The 17,220-nt window shown below is 36.0% G+C and overlaps 1 protein-coding gene across 6 annotated transcripts in view; it reads right to left on the reverse strand.

Moving 5' to 3' along the window:
* LOC138943585 (nucleolysin TIAR) overlaps positions 1-17,220 on the reverse strand; it is a 408,695-nt gene that overhangs the window by 84,534 nt on the left and 306,941 nt on the right. For all 6 annotated transcript variants that reach the window (XR_011448501.1, XR_011448502.1, XR_011448504.1 and 3 more), the window contains one exon: positions 16,093-16,180. Coding sequence is in view for 2 of the 6 variants with exons in the window: in XM_070314544.1 (XP_070170645.1) it covers positions 16,093-16,180 (88 nt within the window). In the remaining 4 variants the exon portion in view is untranslated. The remainder of the gene's footprint in view (positions 1-16,092; positions 16,181-17,220) is intronic.

Genomic DNA, 17,220 nt, shown 5'->3' on the forward strand with positions numbered 1-17,220 from the left:
CCATGTACCTGTGTACATAGATATACTACGACGAACGTTTACGACCCGAAATTCCGACGAAGATCTCGTCGAAATTTCAGTGCGCGAGGCTGCACGTTGAGCATCCACATCTACATCCATATTCATGCGCAGACCGTGGCGGGTGGCGAGTATGCAAATAACAATATAGGTTGAAACGCAGAAGGTGCGGGTGTGTGTGTGGAGTGGAGCCGACATGTGGATAGGGAAGAATCGTGGGGAGAAGCCAGAGAGGAAAGAGGAGACGATGAGAGAGAGAGAGAGAGAGAGAGATGGTCCGAGTATGAGAGGGTTCGGGATCGCATCAGATGACGGGATTTTTCAAAATGTGAAAACTAATATTGCAAAGCCGCGGCTTCCTACGTGGATGGGTCATCTCGACTATGACTCACAGACAACGCCTCATCCTCCTTTCGCCCTTGATATCCTTCCTTCATCTTGTGCTATTTCACAAAACTGTCCTCTTTCTTTACCTTATCCTATCCATTGCTACGTCGCTGGCCTAGTCCCTCGCTCTTGGCCATACTTTTTCCTTTTTATATATGTCGTCTATGTGTATATGTATATGGGGGATGTCATATATACTGAAAAAGTATACCGTGTAGCTCACTGACAGCTACGGCTATCTATATAGCGACTACGATTCCACGGTACACCGCCTCTCATCGGCCTTCCTGCGTTGTAGGAAGGGAGTTTTCTTTATTAAAGCTCGCCGGAGTGACCAAAATATGAGTTTATATCTACTAGGGACTGACCACCCGTCTGTCGTAACCCTTGTCTGGCGGCCTTCATCGTAGTCATCATAGAAAATGAGGTACAAATATAAATTCCGACAGTTCTTTGCGTCTTTTGTTTTCATGTTTCTATCGCGTAACTTATGATGTACGCGGAATGAGAACGAGAGAATAACCACTATAATTGTATTTAATTACTGAATAACTAATCTAACATAAATATTAATAATTAATTATACATTTACTTTGTCTGGTAATAATAAAGAGACACGTGGATTTCTTTATTGTTTAAACCTTGTGGAAATCGATTATTTACTGTGCATTGAAATAAAAAATTATTTTCATGATCTAACAATAGTAATGCTTATATTTTATTATTCACTTGCTTGCGCTTTGATAAAAGTCAAAATCAATACTCTCTAAGTTTATTTTAATTATTTATATGTCACTACAAATCAATATTAAGTAAATTAAAAATAGCACAATAAAGTAACAAAGATATACAATATTCTCGCGTTATCTTCTTTTGAAATGTGATCATGAAAGTTCTCACATACTGCAATATTTGTGATAATAAACCATATCTCGATGAAACTCTAGGGATTTAGATGAACACTATGGTTAAACAACTATGCAAGAGAACAAAGTGAACGATGCTCTGGAGAGTATCAGTTTTTAGTCGTTATCATTCGCATTCTAAAAACTAACCAATACATATAAAATAATTTAACAATGCATATATCTTTAATCGATTGTTTGCAAAAATTGCATAAATCAGTTAGTATTCGATGTATTAATAATGTCGTTTGATCAACAATGTTAGTATAATTAACGTAATTACGATTTTTTATACTTAATAAGAGATAAAAATATACATAAAAATTATGTGGGTAAATAAATATAACTTAAAATTTTATTTTTTTCACGTAATTATCTCTTGTAATATTATCATTGTATATCTTAATACAATGACAATATTGCATGGACATGTCAACATGCATACATGTCAAGATTATTACCATATAATATGAGATTATTTTAATAAGAGTGAAAAATGTAATATTATGTGAAACAATTTTTTTTTATGCAAAGAAAAAATATATAAAGCAAATTTTTTATATTCAATGATGGATACAGAAATCTTTTGATTTATATTTCATTATGTAGTGCGACAGTAATGGTTTGCAAGTGAAGATTTTTACATAAATAAAGCATAATACATTCAATGTTTGCAGCAGATGAAATGGTAACGTTGCATTTTGAGATTGTACAGTATTCAAGTAGAACTAGATGAGATGTTTCGCAGGTCTTAATGCAACCATCACTATAAAAAGAATAGTAACGAAAACAAATATTCAAGCGATTTTTAGGGAACGTTATTACGTTTTGTATATTTTAAAAGTGAATATTCCAGAACGTATAATGAAATCTCGATTGCAATATTGGTAATAAAATTTGATTGCTTGATATGTATGTTATCTACATGCAAACTAATTGTATCTTGCTATATTTTTCCAATGTTTGAAAAATATTAAAACCAATGCATATATACTATTTGCAAAGTAAAATTTTTTATCAATATATTTGTATTATATTGTAATTTTTTATACATCATATTGGGTACATTATATCGCGAGTCTCTGCATTTTACTAAATTCATGTAATGAAACATGTTAATGAATTCGATTAATAGTTAAGAGAATAATAAGATATTAAAATAACAATGGCATATTTTGAAACCTCATTAAATAAGTAACAAAATGTTAATTTTAATTTTAATTCTTGACATTGGTTATCACGACAAACTATTCTTTTCTGTATAATAATATGTATCTATTTTAATTTATCATTGAGAATTTTTAATTTATATTTTGCGACCCGATATAATTAATATAAAAGAATAGATGAAATTATAACAATTACTCTATCGTCGCTGTTTTGAATAAAATGATCAAAAACTCGGGAGACAAGACGCGATATAAACTTTCTGCTCAAAAATAAGTCTGTATAGAAAACAAAACAAAATGATTCGAGAAACGAGAGTTTTATAACCGCAGATTTCTATAGCGTCTTGTTACGATATCAAGTTGGAAACTTTTCTTATACGTATGTACGTATCGGTTATATATAAATGTACTTTTTGATGATTAGATATTTGAACTTTCGTAATTGATTGAATAATTAATAATTACTAATCAACAAATGAAAAAGAATTATTATATTATAATTTTCAAAGAAAATAATTAACGATTTAGCTGCAATAAGTTTTTCGCCAAAATACTGAACATCCTTATACTAGAAATAATGAATATTATTACATTAGAAAATTCAGATAAAGTTTTCAAATTTATACAGAAAATAAACAGATCGGTATGCCGTTTTCAGCTTCATCGTATTCGCCACTTTTTCTACATATAGACATGCACAATCACAATCGCACCAACTCTGTCTTTTTTTTTTCTCTTTTGTTTTTTCCGACACTCGGATCTCCTTATTTCGGCCGCGTTTTCAGAAGTTCAAGTTGCAACTATTTCGCGCTCAAAGCTCTCTCTTCGCGTCGATAGTTAGATAGAGGTATCCGTAGACTTTTCCAAATCCCTGCAGTATTTAAATATTCGTACCAATCCCCTTCCTCCCCCCCTCCCCCTTCCCCTCAGTTGCCCCGGTGCTTGGATGCCTCAGTCCCTTAAGCTATCAGTTCATCGACCAACGAGTCGACACGAATCGCGGTTGTATTCAAAGAACTCCTTCTCTCTTCTTTTCTCTTTCACGCTTCCGCCATCAATTTCCTCTTCATTTTCCTTCTTTTCACGTGCGCATCCCTTAGTCGTCAACAGTTGCTTTCTCTCTATTCCTTTCCTCACTGGCCGATCTGGTGTATAGTCGTGTCGGTTATAGTTGTGTGTACACCGCGAAGTGTGCGTTATTGGCAAAGCGGGGAAAGGCACTTCCATAGAGAAAGGCCGCTGTTTCTGGAGCTGCATCGTTTTACGTGTTGCGTCTGATGGTGAATACCCAACCCACACCGCCGGTATACCTTTATCTGCTCCTCCGCATCGTACGCTCGTAGACTTCCCTTTCGAAGTGCCTTTGTTCGAACGAGTTGGCCGAGTATTGCGGTGATCGTGGCGAAAGCCGGTTGTGGTTACCGTCTCTCGTCCGTGGAAAAGAATTGACGATTTAATATCGTGACACACCGACATGCTAAACACTCTTGTGCATCAAATGTGATATGACTCGACCAGCTTTGTTCGGTTACGAAATTCCTTTTTTGTTTCGTAGTCACGCTTTGCGTAATAATAAAGAAGTCACTTTTATTAACGATTGATGAGCAAACGGAATTATTTCATAATTATTTTTGTTGAGAATCTTTTATTATTTCGAATACTATGTCTGAACTTTTAATATATCATAGATTATATAATATTTTATATTAATACTGTATATTAATATTTCAAATTATAATGTAAGTTTATTGCACTTGCTTTTATTTGCATGATTAATTTTTTTCGTACAATATACGTCTTTCATTTATTTTAAGCCTGTTATCATCTTTTGACAAATGAATATCGTATTCGCATAATCTTATCGCGCTTGCTGAGAGATAAATAATGGTCTCTTTCACGAGCGAGACCCTCATCGGCCGTCCAATGTTGCTGAAATACTTTATTTTCTTATGTTATTAAGGATATCCATTTCTTCTATCATTTCTCGTATATCTTGTGGAATTCTATAACCAATCATTCCTGGGCAGAAAAAATCACTTCGTATGTAAGATATTGTAAGATTACTTTCTCTTGCATTATTCGATAGTTATTTGTAATAAGAATTATTAATTTAGAAATAAGGAATTAAATAACTTCTGACATTAGAATAGCAATGCTGTGACAAAGAAATAGAGCAAAAGTTTCGATAAATATTAATATTCTCGAAAGATTCTGATATATTATTTCTTGTCTAAATAGAAGAAAATATTCCGAACAATGTTGTTTCTTGCGTTATCATCGCATCATTATAACAGCTATAAATTCATAACGCAAATTTTAATTTAATATATTGATTTTATTTCAACGTCCGTTAATGTGGAGGTATAGCGAGTTAAAGATTCATGATGAATCGCTAAAAGTTGGACAAATTTGGTCGAATTCGTATCAAGAACCGAAAGGAAGGAACTGTCCATTAGAGAATCCGGAGTAGGCCGGAGATAGGAAGGGGAGAGAGAAAGGATGAGAGAGAGAGAGAGAGAGAACGTATACGTATCGTCGAGTGAGCTGAATATTTTATTTGGACGAGTGCTTGGGCTCAGCGTCGGCATATACTCATTCTTCCAAGGGTAGTTTTTTCTCTGCGACGTCTCTCTCGAGGCATACAGCGGGTTGACGTAGCAGACAACTCTGGATACTGACCCTAGTCTTTTCTCGGACTACTGTGTATTCTTCCGAGCGAACGTGCGCATGTATATACTAAGTATTTCTGATTAATTACACTTTCTTTTGATTATTATTAATGCTATATGAATAACTAAGGAAAACATGTTTGAGCAAATGTGAAATAAATTTTTAATATAAGGAAAAATTAATTAATAAAAATTGTCTAATTTTGTAGACACTAAATAAAACATCATATTCCTATATATATATTACAAGAAAAGAAAATAGAAGGTCGCCGCGAGGCCTAAAGAATATAGGAGGCAAGTAAGAAGCGGCCAAAGTGCCCGAGGACTTTACTCGCAAGAAAACATACATTATGAACGTGCACTTTTATGAGCTAATGAGCAAAGTGCTCCTCTACAATGTTGTTTAGCCCTAGCGACCAACTCTTTATGTTTATGATTTTTATTTATTATAATCGAGCTTAAGAGCTTATCCTTTTTAATAAAATAGTTGTAGATTCGAAGTTAATGCAAATTTATAAAAAGATGTATAAATAAAATAAGTGGAATAAAATGTAATCATATTTAATGTTTGCACTTGATATTTAATTATAGATTTAATTATATACTTACGTTTCAAAGCAAATATTGATTTTAATTTAATTAGTTTTCTTAGAGAAAGTGTCAAAAATGTTTACTATATATATCTTTTAAAAATATCATCCATTTAATGCCTTTAATTATAATCACAAATTTAGGCTTGACTGATATATTCAATATCGTATCATTATTTTAATGATACGTATTATATAAATATAATTATATACTCTAAATACAATAGAGATATCGAATCTTTTTAACGACATAATTTTTTTATAACAGTAAAGTTAGATGATTATTTCGAAATATAAGGGTTTATTTCGATCTTGAATACCATGTGACTTGAGTGGCAAGTGAGTCCGGAAGGCAATGAAACTGAGAGCTTCGGGACAAGACTTGTGCGTGACATTGATTTCGGCAGGTTCGATTCCTGGTAAACGAGATATTGAGCTTCAAAGCGAGACTCGTACGTGGGCTGTATTTGGATGTACTTCGAGTCTATCTTCTCTCTATCTGCGCGAGAGGATAGCGAGGGTACGGCAGGAGATCCTTAGCAAGGTTTACAAAGAGAATGCACGATGTAGTCTCTTACTAGATCTCTGTCTCTACTCTTCCTTTTCCCCGCTTCCGCACCCGCTTCGAAGATCACCGTTTTGCTCTTCTCTTGCGCCACCCTCTCCACGCCCTTCTTCCGTCGCTCGATATTTCAGACTCTAAGCATAATTCTAACCCTGATGGACTATACGCGCGCCGAGAGAATTCTTCTGTGGCGACGCAGAGTAGCAACCTTATTGAAATTTCATACCCGTTGACCTATCTACCAAAACCCTCCATCTCGGATGTGCTTGGCTAGTTCACCCGAACATCCGACATATCGAATGCTTCCTTTCTGAGGGAACCAACCATTACACGCATCCGGCATCATCCCTCTTCTACTTACGCCATCTCCGTTGAGTTGTTCGGAAAACTGTTTGTGGAAAGAATGGTCCGTCTCGACATTTTTACTCGAAGGGCGTACGCAACGGTCTGACGCCGCGCAATGCTTACGTTAAGCAGCAAAGTATCTCAAAAGTTGCGAACGAAGTCGGGAAAGTGAAGGAAAGTTCACCGTGCCGAAAGAAGTTTACGAAGTATGAAGCTACCGTCCTTACCGTCTACGAAACGTTAAGGACGTTAAAGATCGTGATGGTGTTTTAAATTCATCAGGCGGAACGCGCGAGAAAATTGATTAAATATTTATTAATTTTTTCTTTTACTTAAAGTACTCGAAGTATTAAAAAAAAAAAAAAAAAGAAATAATCGCGCACGTTTTCTGCATCAGGACGAAATATACAACGTCCGCGCGAATTTGACGTTTCTTCGACGCATTACACGAGTGGGAAGTAAGAGGAGGAGATGATCGTCAAAGGCTACTAGACTTTTGAAATCGCGTAAGGCAGGCGAGACAATTTCGAATGCCATGTCACGTAGGTACGTTAAAGGTGGTCACACAACTATGTCACAGCTTCGTTGGACCGAATTCTTTTTGATTATTTGCCGAGGGGCGAAGCGTCAGTTGAGACGTAAAAGGGAGAAAGATGGCTGGGGCGAGGCTAAGTTTATGGGGTCAGTTTGTCGAGAAAGACGGCCGTATAAGGGGTTAGAGGCAGAAAGTACCGAAGCGATCGTCTTCTAGAGCGATGGAGTTGGGAAATAAAGAGGAACGAAGGGGGTGTCCGCGCGCCGGTGCAGCCCGACACTGGAGGCGAGAAGAGGACGGGCGGGGGTAAGATTTAAACTCTGACAACGTCTCAAGTCCGCTCGTTCAGTAGATTCGGTCGCCAGCGACCGACTACTATTACTACTACAACCGAGCACCGAGATCCGGGATGGAATCTGCCGGATGTCGGAGCCCGGAGCAGAGGACTCCAGTCTCCGGATTTTAAGTGCCTACCGCCGAACCAGCGAAGCGCATCATTCGGCGACTTCCCTGAATCATTTCACGGAATATCGCTCTGCACGGCCCTTTCTACGACGTAGTCAGCCGCTCGTATTATCGTTGTGCATCAAAAGGGCAACCGTACGAATAATACGGTAGAAACGAGCATATGTACTTGTTAGAGAGTATGGAATATACGCGTCGGATTTATCACGGATAAAGTTAGATTGACGTGGAGGTTTTTTCACGTGACGCGATAAGATGAGAACGAGATCGCGTCAAGGGATGTATGTCGTGCGGGAATTTCGTCTCACTTATCTTTGTTTGCGTCCGCAACTGAAATTTTATAGACACAAATAATTTTAATTTATATATCGAGATACTATAATACATGTTTCGATGGTAAAATTTGTAACGTAAGAATGTATCGCACATGTATGTTAATGTGCGTAAAGAATGACGATAAAATACCGTAGCTAGAAATCAAATTTAAGTAGTATAATGCCGTTATAGTCAGACTTACATATATTCAGACGGTATAATGTCATTATTACAAGTAAAAATTCAGCGAGGTGTATTGAATGTTTTTGACTAGAAAATTTTACTTTCAAATTTTTTATCGTTGATGGATTATCAATAATTATTGATGAGTTATAAGATGAACTTGATCTTTTATATACACGTTACAGTTTTTGTCTAGAATTACGGACCCTAGGTTCCGTAAACCGTAGCAGGAAGTCACAAACGACTCAGAGAAGTAGCGAGGGTTCTCTCGAGGAAAGACTGAGGGTGGTCAAAGAAGAGAGGCGGATTTCTGCTCCGAAAGGGAGTGATAATCTTGAGGAGTAATAAATCAAGTGATCGCGCATTCGCGAGTATATGGATCTGCGTGGATTTGCGCGAGTAAGAATTCCGCCGGCGTAACATGCGGGCTGTTGTGTGCGAAACGAATTGTATCTAGCGTCATTAGTACAAAAATTGTGACAGTGACAAAATTGTGAACGAGATATTGTCGTCGACGCCATCGTATCCGCCAGCGGGAAAGATTTTTGAAGATCGCAACATTTTCAGGAATTTCCGCTGAAGCGTAAGCGCTATGCGGGTTCGGAATTCCTCTGACATACCTACTCGGCGTAATTCCTGGCATTCGCTTATGTCAGAGCCGTGCTACTTTTAGGATTGAATAAAATGTATCGACGAATAAATAGGAATTTACGCAGTATGAGAAATGTACGGTTGCTTTCAGATAGCCGTTAAGGGGATAAGTAAGGGGTGAGTACGCAACGAGCGAGAGACTTGTAAGTAATAATTCTTTTCTACCCTCGAAATTCGATATCCGGTGGACTAAGCTATTTCGCATTGCTTTGATCCCCTTCGTCTTTCTTACAGATTGGGTACTCTACAAGAGCCGGCATGTGCATCGAAAAATTAAATGGATGAGAACATGGTAATGGACATTAAAGAGTAAGAGAGGGAGAGAGGGATTACGCAAGCGATAATCGAATTACATTAAAAAACGAGTCACAGTAAAAAACGATGTTTAACCCCGGGCAAAAATTGAACGGTTTTATACATGCAATTCTTGGGAACTTTTTCATTTTTGTAACATAAAATTTTTACACCTTTGTCAACGTGCTTCTGTACTATTCTCACGAAGTTTTAAAAAGCTTTCAGCTGACAAGCACGAATGTCGACCACGTGCGCGTTGATAATCCTGAAAAAATTACGGTAGAGTTAGAAGTTACTTATATATATATATATATGCTAGGAAGTCTAAACGCGGAATACGCGTAAATGAGAGAGCGTGTTTAAAGGAGAAAAAAAAAATAACGTCGCGGACGTATAGCGAAAGCTGAATTATTATGTCCAGACATTACAATTGAACAGTCGTATCCCTTACCTATCTATCTACCTACTCCCGCCGTTGCCGCCTCCACGGTACGAGAAAGTTGTCTGTACTTTTACGGATAAAGATCTCGAGCAAAAGTTACGGTCGTTTGCAAACTAATCGAGCCGTCGCTTTCCCTACAGGGTGTCGAAACTTTCGGAGGCTGTCAACTTTTCCAACCGCCCTTGCCGCTACCTCTCCCATTCTACTACCTCCCGCTTCTTTTTACGCTTACCTTCGACCAACAGCGACGATCTATAAAGTAAAGCGATCATGCTTTTTTATCTTTTCGACGCTATCTCACACTCGTTTGCTTCTCTATAGCCGGATCGGAGGATAAATAGTGCGAATTCTTAAGTAAAGCTGCCGCGAAATATTTCGATCATTATCGGTGTGTTAACTCTTATTTGCGAAGGTTTCGTTGTACGTAATTTATATAAGCAAAGTTACTGCCGCGAATAAATAAAACTTCGGTCACTAAGTATGCTTCGTAAAATAGTGTTTTTTTTCATTATTTACGATATTCTTTTTCTATTATATAAGGATGATTAAAGAGCTAAGTTACGTTACTCTAAACATATAAAGTAAAAAACAAGTATTATCGTATGTATATATGATGTATTGTATAATCGACATCATTTATATTCTCGCTAAGGTTACTTTTATATTTATAAAAAAATATTATATTACACTTTTAACATAGAATTTAATTTATTTTATTCACGTAGTCGTACATAATGTTTATAAAATTTGCATTTATGTATTTAAAAACTCACTAGTTACACAAGAATATTTTATTTTATTATGAATCTAAAATTTTGATTTTTTTTACCCGCGCATATATAAATACATATATACACGCGCGTAAAAATAAATGATCGTTCCGTATACGAATTAAATTTATTCTTTCTTGACACAATCATACATTAAATCTATGATGTTGTGGCACATTTTCATCGGATATAAATGACACGTAACATTTTAACAGATTATTCAGAAAGATTAGGAAATACTGCGTACACTCTCAACATTTAGACTGGTCATGCGTGTTGCTCACCTCGCTCAGCGAAATATTAATTTCGACGCATGTTGTATACATAGTAGATCACGCGTGAAGAGTGTGATAAGCGCTAAACGCATACCCAGCTGAAACAGTAAATGTCGAATCGATAGAAAAAAAATTGACGCCAATAGTCAATACAATTCGTAAAAAAAACCTATGAAATTTGTACCTACAGAGAAACGATCAAAATAGATGGAATATTTTCCTAATGAAAGAGGACATTGGATGATAACGTTCATTATCGTAAATGTCACGGGATAACTACTCGTTGGCGCAATCAAATCGTGGAAATTTTGTCTGCGATATACTTAACTGACGTTATATGTAACTTCAGGGTGCCGATTCCACGGAGCGTTAACGAACAACGGACAAAGTATACCGCGAAGCTGATCGGGGTCGATCGGCCGGTCAGTCGAAACTCGTTCGTCGTGAGATTGATAACGAGGGTCGTTAAAATTCTGTTCGCTGCACCGCGAGAAACGGCCGCAGTCGAATTTCAATGTGTGTCCGCGCGTATATATATTCGTTCTCCTCTACGTTCGCCTACGCGAGTTTCGCACACGTGTGCACGTTACACGTGTATGACATATACGCGTATATATACACACACACACACACACATTCGCGCATGGTATATGTGGTCGCGCGCACACGTGGCTGACGCAGCAGCATCCGTGTGAGAACGTCTGGCGCAGGTTTCAGCATGGAAACGACTCTCCGGGGGACGGCTATATTAAAATTCCTTAAAACTTTTTAATCTTTCTGCCGTAGTTAAATATTAATAACGAAATCTCGGATACGGCAATGTGCGCGGCGGTGCTCGGGGATACGCCGAGCCACTACTCGTTATACTTTTGCTAAGATTCCGCCGACGTCGCGCCAGATTTCCTTCAAGTCCTAGATCTATGGATTAAAGCTGGATAGTGGCGGGGTGTAGTCGGTGGACGTGCAAAATGGCAGGAGCTCGATTATAACGATGCCTTGGCGTATCATAAGTTAAGCTACGCGCGCCGGACTCTCTCTCTCTGCAAACGTATTAGTCGCGTTTGCATGCGCGAGCGTGCGCGCACGTTTGTTTAATAGCAACACGCCTGTGTGCCACGGCGTGAATGTGTATATTAGACGGTACGTGTATCGTCGAAGGGCAGTTAAGTTGGGGCGAGACGACCGTGCAGCTTACTTAACCACCATTTAAACCTGAAAGCGAGCTTTGGTTCTCCGCCGAGATCAAGCTGTGACACTAACGGCCTAACGCTGTACGGAAATGCCCAAAACACGTGGCTATAAGCGGCACTCCCGAGAGCAACATGCATGAATTGCTTCTTCGATCCTATAACTCTACATATGTTATCGTACTATATTTTTATATATGGCACTATTGGTTTGAATAATGAAATGTTTAATTATCGTTTAATTATTATGTTGTAGCATTTTATGAGTTATAAATCAGATGTCTATAAAGTTCAATTAATGTCAATTTTATATTTGTTCTATCTTATGCGTAAACTTCTCGTATATAGAATATTTCTTTTATATATTTTTTTCTTAATTCTGCATATTGCCGATGAAAATTTTTTGTTGTGTAATAATAAATAATAATTAACCGTACAGTAGAGTTTTTATATAAAGCTATAACAGAGCGTAATCCGGTTTGTATTACCCGAAGCTACTTTGTCTTTGATCCTGGTGGCTATTTCGAATCGCTCCAAGAGTAATCAAGGTATAAGTGCAATGTGCTTGTATGCAAATGTAGACATAGGTTGAAGTAAGTTGTAGTACTCATGTGAACGGACCATTTCAGAAATCCCTTTCCTATTGTAATCATTGTAATAGTGCGCAATGGAGCAGATTTCTCTAAATTTCGAAAGATATTCTTCATTTTTTAATAAAAATAGTTATTATTCTTTAACGCTTTATTTTCTTACATATGAAAATAATGTAATAGAAACATTAAACAATTAAACAAATGTAGAATTTAAAGTCATCGCCATTAAATATATTTTATGTCTCTTTTCTCTGTTATATCTTATCTATAATATATTTTCTTTAAAGCTTATTTATTTCGCTATACTCTATCAATAATTATGATATCAATTAAATTTTCGATTTATGTTTCGATGTTGCGTCATTTGTAAATTATGACCAATAATTAATTTACATGGTTAAAATTTCAAGTTGCATTGTTAAAATTTCTAGACAATAGCGGGCAATTCAGCAATTTGTAATTAAATTCCCTTCTTGTTAAATATAATTACGCTTTCTATAATATTTAATACGAGAGTGGACGCGTGCATATATTTCATATATCTCAACGTTTTGGCAAAATAACATTCTATATGAGTTTTTAAGTTTAAGTATTGTCTTGTTTTTTATCTTATCTTTTTATAATGCAATTTTTGTTCTAATTTATTTTGACTGAAAATATTTTTCATCATGAAAGTTCATCGACAAGATATAAGTTTTTCGAGAGTTCATAATCATATGTTTAAATAAACTTTTGAGAGATTATATAAAAGTCACATTTTTCCATTAATTTTTCTTTAACGGAAAATAGCTGAAAAACAGAGTATTTTTAGAATAGAAATGAGTAATTTTATAAAGTTATCGAAACAAAAGAAGGTATATGATATTTTATAGTGACAGATCACATGTATATATTGAAACATACGTCATATACAAACATATATGCATGTGTATATATATATATATATATATATATATATATATATAAAACTAGAATTTATGGTACAATATTCATAAAGGCTTGCCCGAAAAGCAGAAGCGCTAAACCGCGTTTCACGCTTGGCAAGCGATATTCGCCAGTATGGCGTTATTCATATTTGAGGGAAATACGCTGACCGGCATGTATGTATATAAGAATAGCGAAATTGCTTAGCACGGAATATCGACATAAATTCGTAATAACACACTTTTCTGCGTTAAGCTGCGTTTATCACTATAGAAAGTCAAACGACGCTATTTCAAAGGCAAATTTAGATAGACTTGCCTCTTTGTTATTCGCGTAATGTATTTTACCCGCTGTACAAAGATTCCTTGCGGTATAGTATCAGCCTTGATCGAATGGATCGCACTAAAGATATAATTAATCACGAATGTTTATCGTATAAGGAACGAGGCATGGCAGGCCTTTCCGGGATAAACCAGCTGAGGCGAGGAAGAGCGTACTTGGGATCGGAGAAAGGAGCGTTGGACGGAGCATAGAAGAGGCGTGAGGAACATTGGTGTGGTAGTGAAGAGGAAGAAGAAGGGGCTTGGGAAAAACAAAATAAAAGAGGAAAACCGCTGGCAATTTTTCACTAGCTTTTTAAAGCGCGGCTTAGGTACTCGTGAAGCGAGTTTGAATCGATTTTTCCAGTGGGAGGGATAGAGGGGCCCATTTTTCTGCCGTCTTCTTGTAGCAAGTGGCGCAAACTGTACCTACCTCTTCAGCTGTTTCGCCGCCGAACACGATTGTCGCTCGAAGGCCGAGTTTAGATTGGAATCTGAAATTTCGATACCTTGCTCGACGATTCCCTTTTTTTCTTTCTATCGAGCAAATGCTCGCGAAGTTTCGTCGGCGCAAAAGTGGTGCATCTGCATGAGCCAAGAATAAATCAGGCTGCGAAATCCGAATGGAGATTTCTTGCCGCAAGAAAAACGGATACGAAGATCTATGCTTTAGATTTAGAAGGAGCGATTTTACCTCTACAATTTTTACGGATTGAGATTTTTAATCCGCGCAAGATACGGAGAAATGATAAAGCGCGGGATGATAAATTGTTGTTAACGTAAATAATCCGCCCAGAGAAATATTTGTGTGAAATAAATGTCTCGGTGAAGTACAAGTAATGCCACATAGTTACGAGTACATTTATTTCGTTCACTTTGCGGTTTTATCGCGGCGCGAAATCGCGATACTGTCCCTGACTTTCGTCACGTAAAATCACAGGGCGTAGCATACTGTTTGCAGATACAATCGATGTAGAGCGCGGGCTTACTGACACTTTGCATGCTCGCAAAATGTAAGCTCGATATGTTCCTTTTGTTTTGCTCATATAATTTCCTTGCGAAATCGAAGTTCTGCCACTTATTATACCTATTCTTAGACCATCACGAATCCTTGGCATATGCACGTGGCATATGTGGCATAATTTGCCTTTAGAAATAAAGGTAATTCTTTTTATTTGAAAATTTCAGAGTATTATCACATGAAAAGTACAATGTCAACAAGTATTGTATTTTTGATTATATGCCTATTGTATAAATAATATTAAAGAGAATAATTTTACATATATCAAAGATTTAATTTACGTTTCTCTATAATTTTATGTTTAATTATTACAATTTAGAATTGTTTATAATATTTTATGAAAAAGAAAAGAGTGACGTAAGAGAAAAAAAAATTTGACTTTTTTATCTATTATAAATTAATGATGAGTTAAATTAACAGGGAATTGATTTTACTCGATAAGGGCTGTCTGCAGAGATGCATAAAATCAATTTCACCGCTGTAACTTCTGCTGTATAAATGCAAGCATCTTAGTATTACTGGCTTATTGATACAATCGATCAAGACTGCGGAGATTGACGCGACTTTACTACTAGTTCGCAGCGACACCCGACTTCGAAAGGTATCGGTGCTTGCGATATTATCGTCATGCATCTATCGACCGGCGAGTTTAACGGTGCGCAAGGTCACAGGACTCGTGGTAACTGCCGCGCGATCGCACAGATATGCGTTATTATTGTTCGCGTCGGTGCATCGTGAAACGTCGGACGATGATGGAAACTCGTAAAACAGCTCAGTTAGGACGAGAGGGCGAGATCGTTAAAAGTGTAATAAACTTACGAAGCCGGTTGATAAAACGAAATATTCCGGATCTCCGTCTATTGCAATTTCTAGGGATTTGATTGTGTCTATTTATCGTCAGCATTAACATTACCCAATGCGGTGAAGCTGCGATTCAGCACTGCTTTCTTATAAAATTGCATTTCCAGAAGTATCGAGATTGCAAACGATATTTGCGACTTATAACGTCAGTCTTTTATATAAATATTATAGCTCTTTTTATATTTAGGATATATGTATATTAGAATAATGAGTTATTTAATTGATATTTCTATAGTATTTAAAAAATACAAAAAAAAAAATATTTTTTTTTTTTGCTTAAATTAAATATTTCATATTGTTCAAATGGTGTGCTTTTTTATATTCCAGTAAATATTATAAATCTTTTTCTTAAATATGTTTTTTTATATAAGCGTTACAATTCTAATAAGCATTCTATGATAATTTATTAAGGGGGCAAGTAATTGTATATTCATTAGTTACTTATAAATGTAGAAGAAAGAGTAAAAATCTTTGTGGATCGGAAACTAGATTATTTTATGTTTTTGGAAAATTGTTCGCGTGACATATTATATGTCGTTATATTATCGCTCATATAATTCTAATAGAAAGATAAGTCGTCTTTAATAAGCAAGATTAAGAAGACTTACGAAATCTCCCCGAAGGCTGAGAATGCTTCCCTCAAGGTATGTGTCTCGATCTCCGGGCTGAGATCTCCAACAAATATGTGATAGTGTTCTGAAATAAAAAATATTATAAGACGATTAGATACATTCTGGAAAAATAAAGAATGCGGTGAATTTTTGGCAGAGAGAATTTAGATGGATAATAATAATGATGATATATTGACAAACATTATTTTTTTAGCAACGAGAACATACCATAAACCTGAATGGAAACGAAAAATGTGAAATATATTTATTTCGTTATTCCCGTTTCAAGCATATATCTTTATGATTAAATTTCGCTGTCAGTGATCTAACAAAAAATATAGATAAAAATTCAATAACTTGATAAAAGATTGATGTTTCTCTATGAAGCCCATTTAAAAATTAAAATTAATGTTTACTATATATTCATCTCTATGTCAAAAACAAAATATAAATATTCGTGAGATTGGTTTTTAATATAACTGATTTATTCATATTATTTTACAATAGAGTATTTTACATACAGTGTTAATATAGTTGTCACATATTGAATAAATAACACGCCTAGCTCTTCTGAGAATATCTCTTCATTAAATTAGTAATGGACACTCCTTCGCTAACAGCGTCATGATTCAGTTTAAAATATCTGGCATAAATACAAAGAAAATAAAATATCGTGGGAAATTATACGCGAGAACGCTCCGACAATCGAAGATCTTTCATAATACACAAGATACGACCTCTAAGATAGACATTTCAAAATAACTCGATGGAGAATAGGAGTTGATGTAAAGACACGGTAGTAATTTAATCATTTCCTACATAAATATACGGACTGTTTAGCGATGATAAATAATTATTAATCGCAGCTGTTTTTGAACAAATGTTGCAGGTTATCGAGCACATCTGAAATGGATAATAATTAATAAGTATTTATTAATCGCATAGCCATTTTGAACGATCGATCTCATTGCTATTTGCAGAACGTGAATTTTTGGAAATGACTATTAATTTTGAATTGTTACGAGAGTTTTATTTGCAAGACTGTGTGTAATATCAGTGTGTAGTATCGTTATTCATCGGAGATGGCAAACGAGAATTTGTGATGACATCTGATTACAAAATAAT

This window comes from Polyergus mexicanus, unplaced genomic scaffold (genome assembly GCF_030449975.1).
Source record: "Polyergus mexicanus isolate NDT 795.1 unplaced genomic scaffold, iyPolMexi1.0 SCAF_27, whole genome shotgun sequence".
Classification (NCBI taxonomy): Eukaryota; Metazoa; Arthropoda; class Insecta; order Hymenoptera; family Formicidae; genus Polyergus; species Polyergus mexicanus.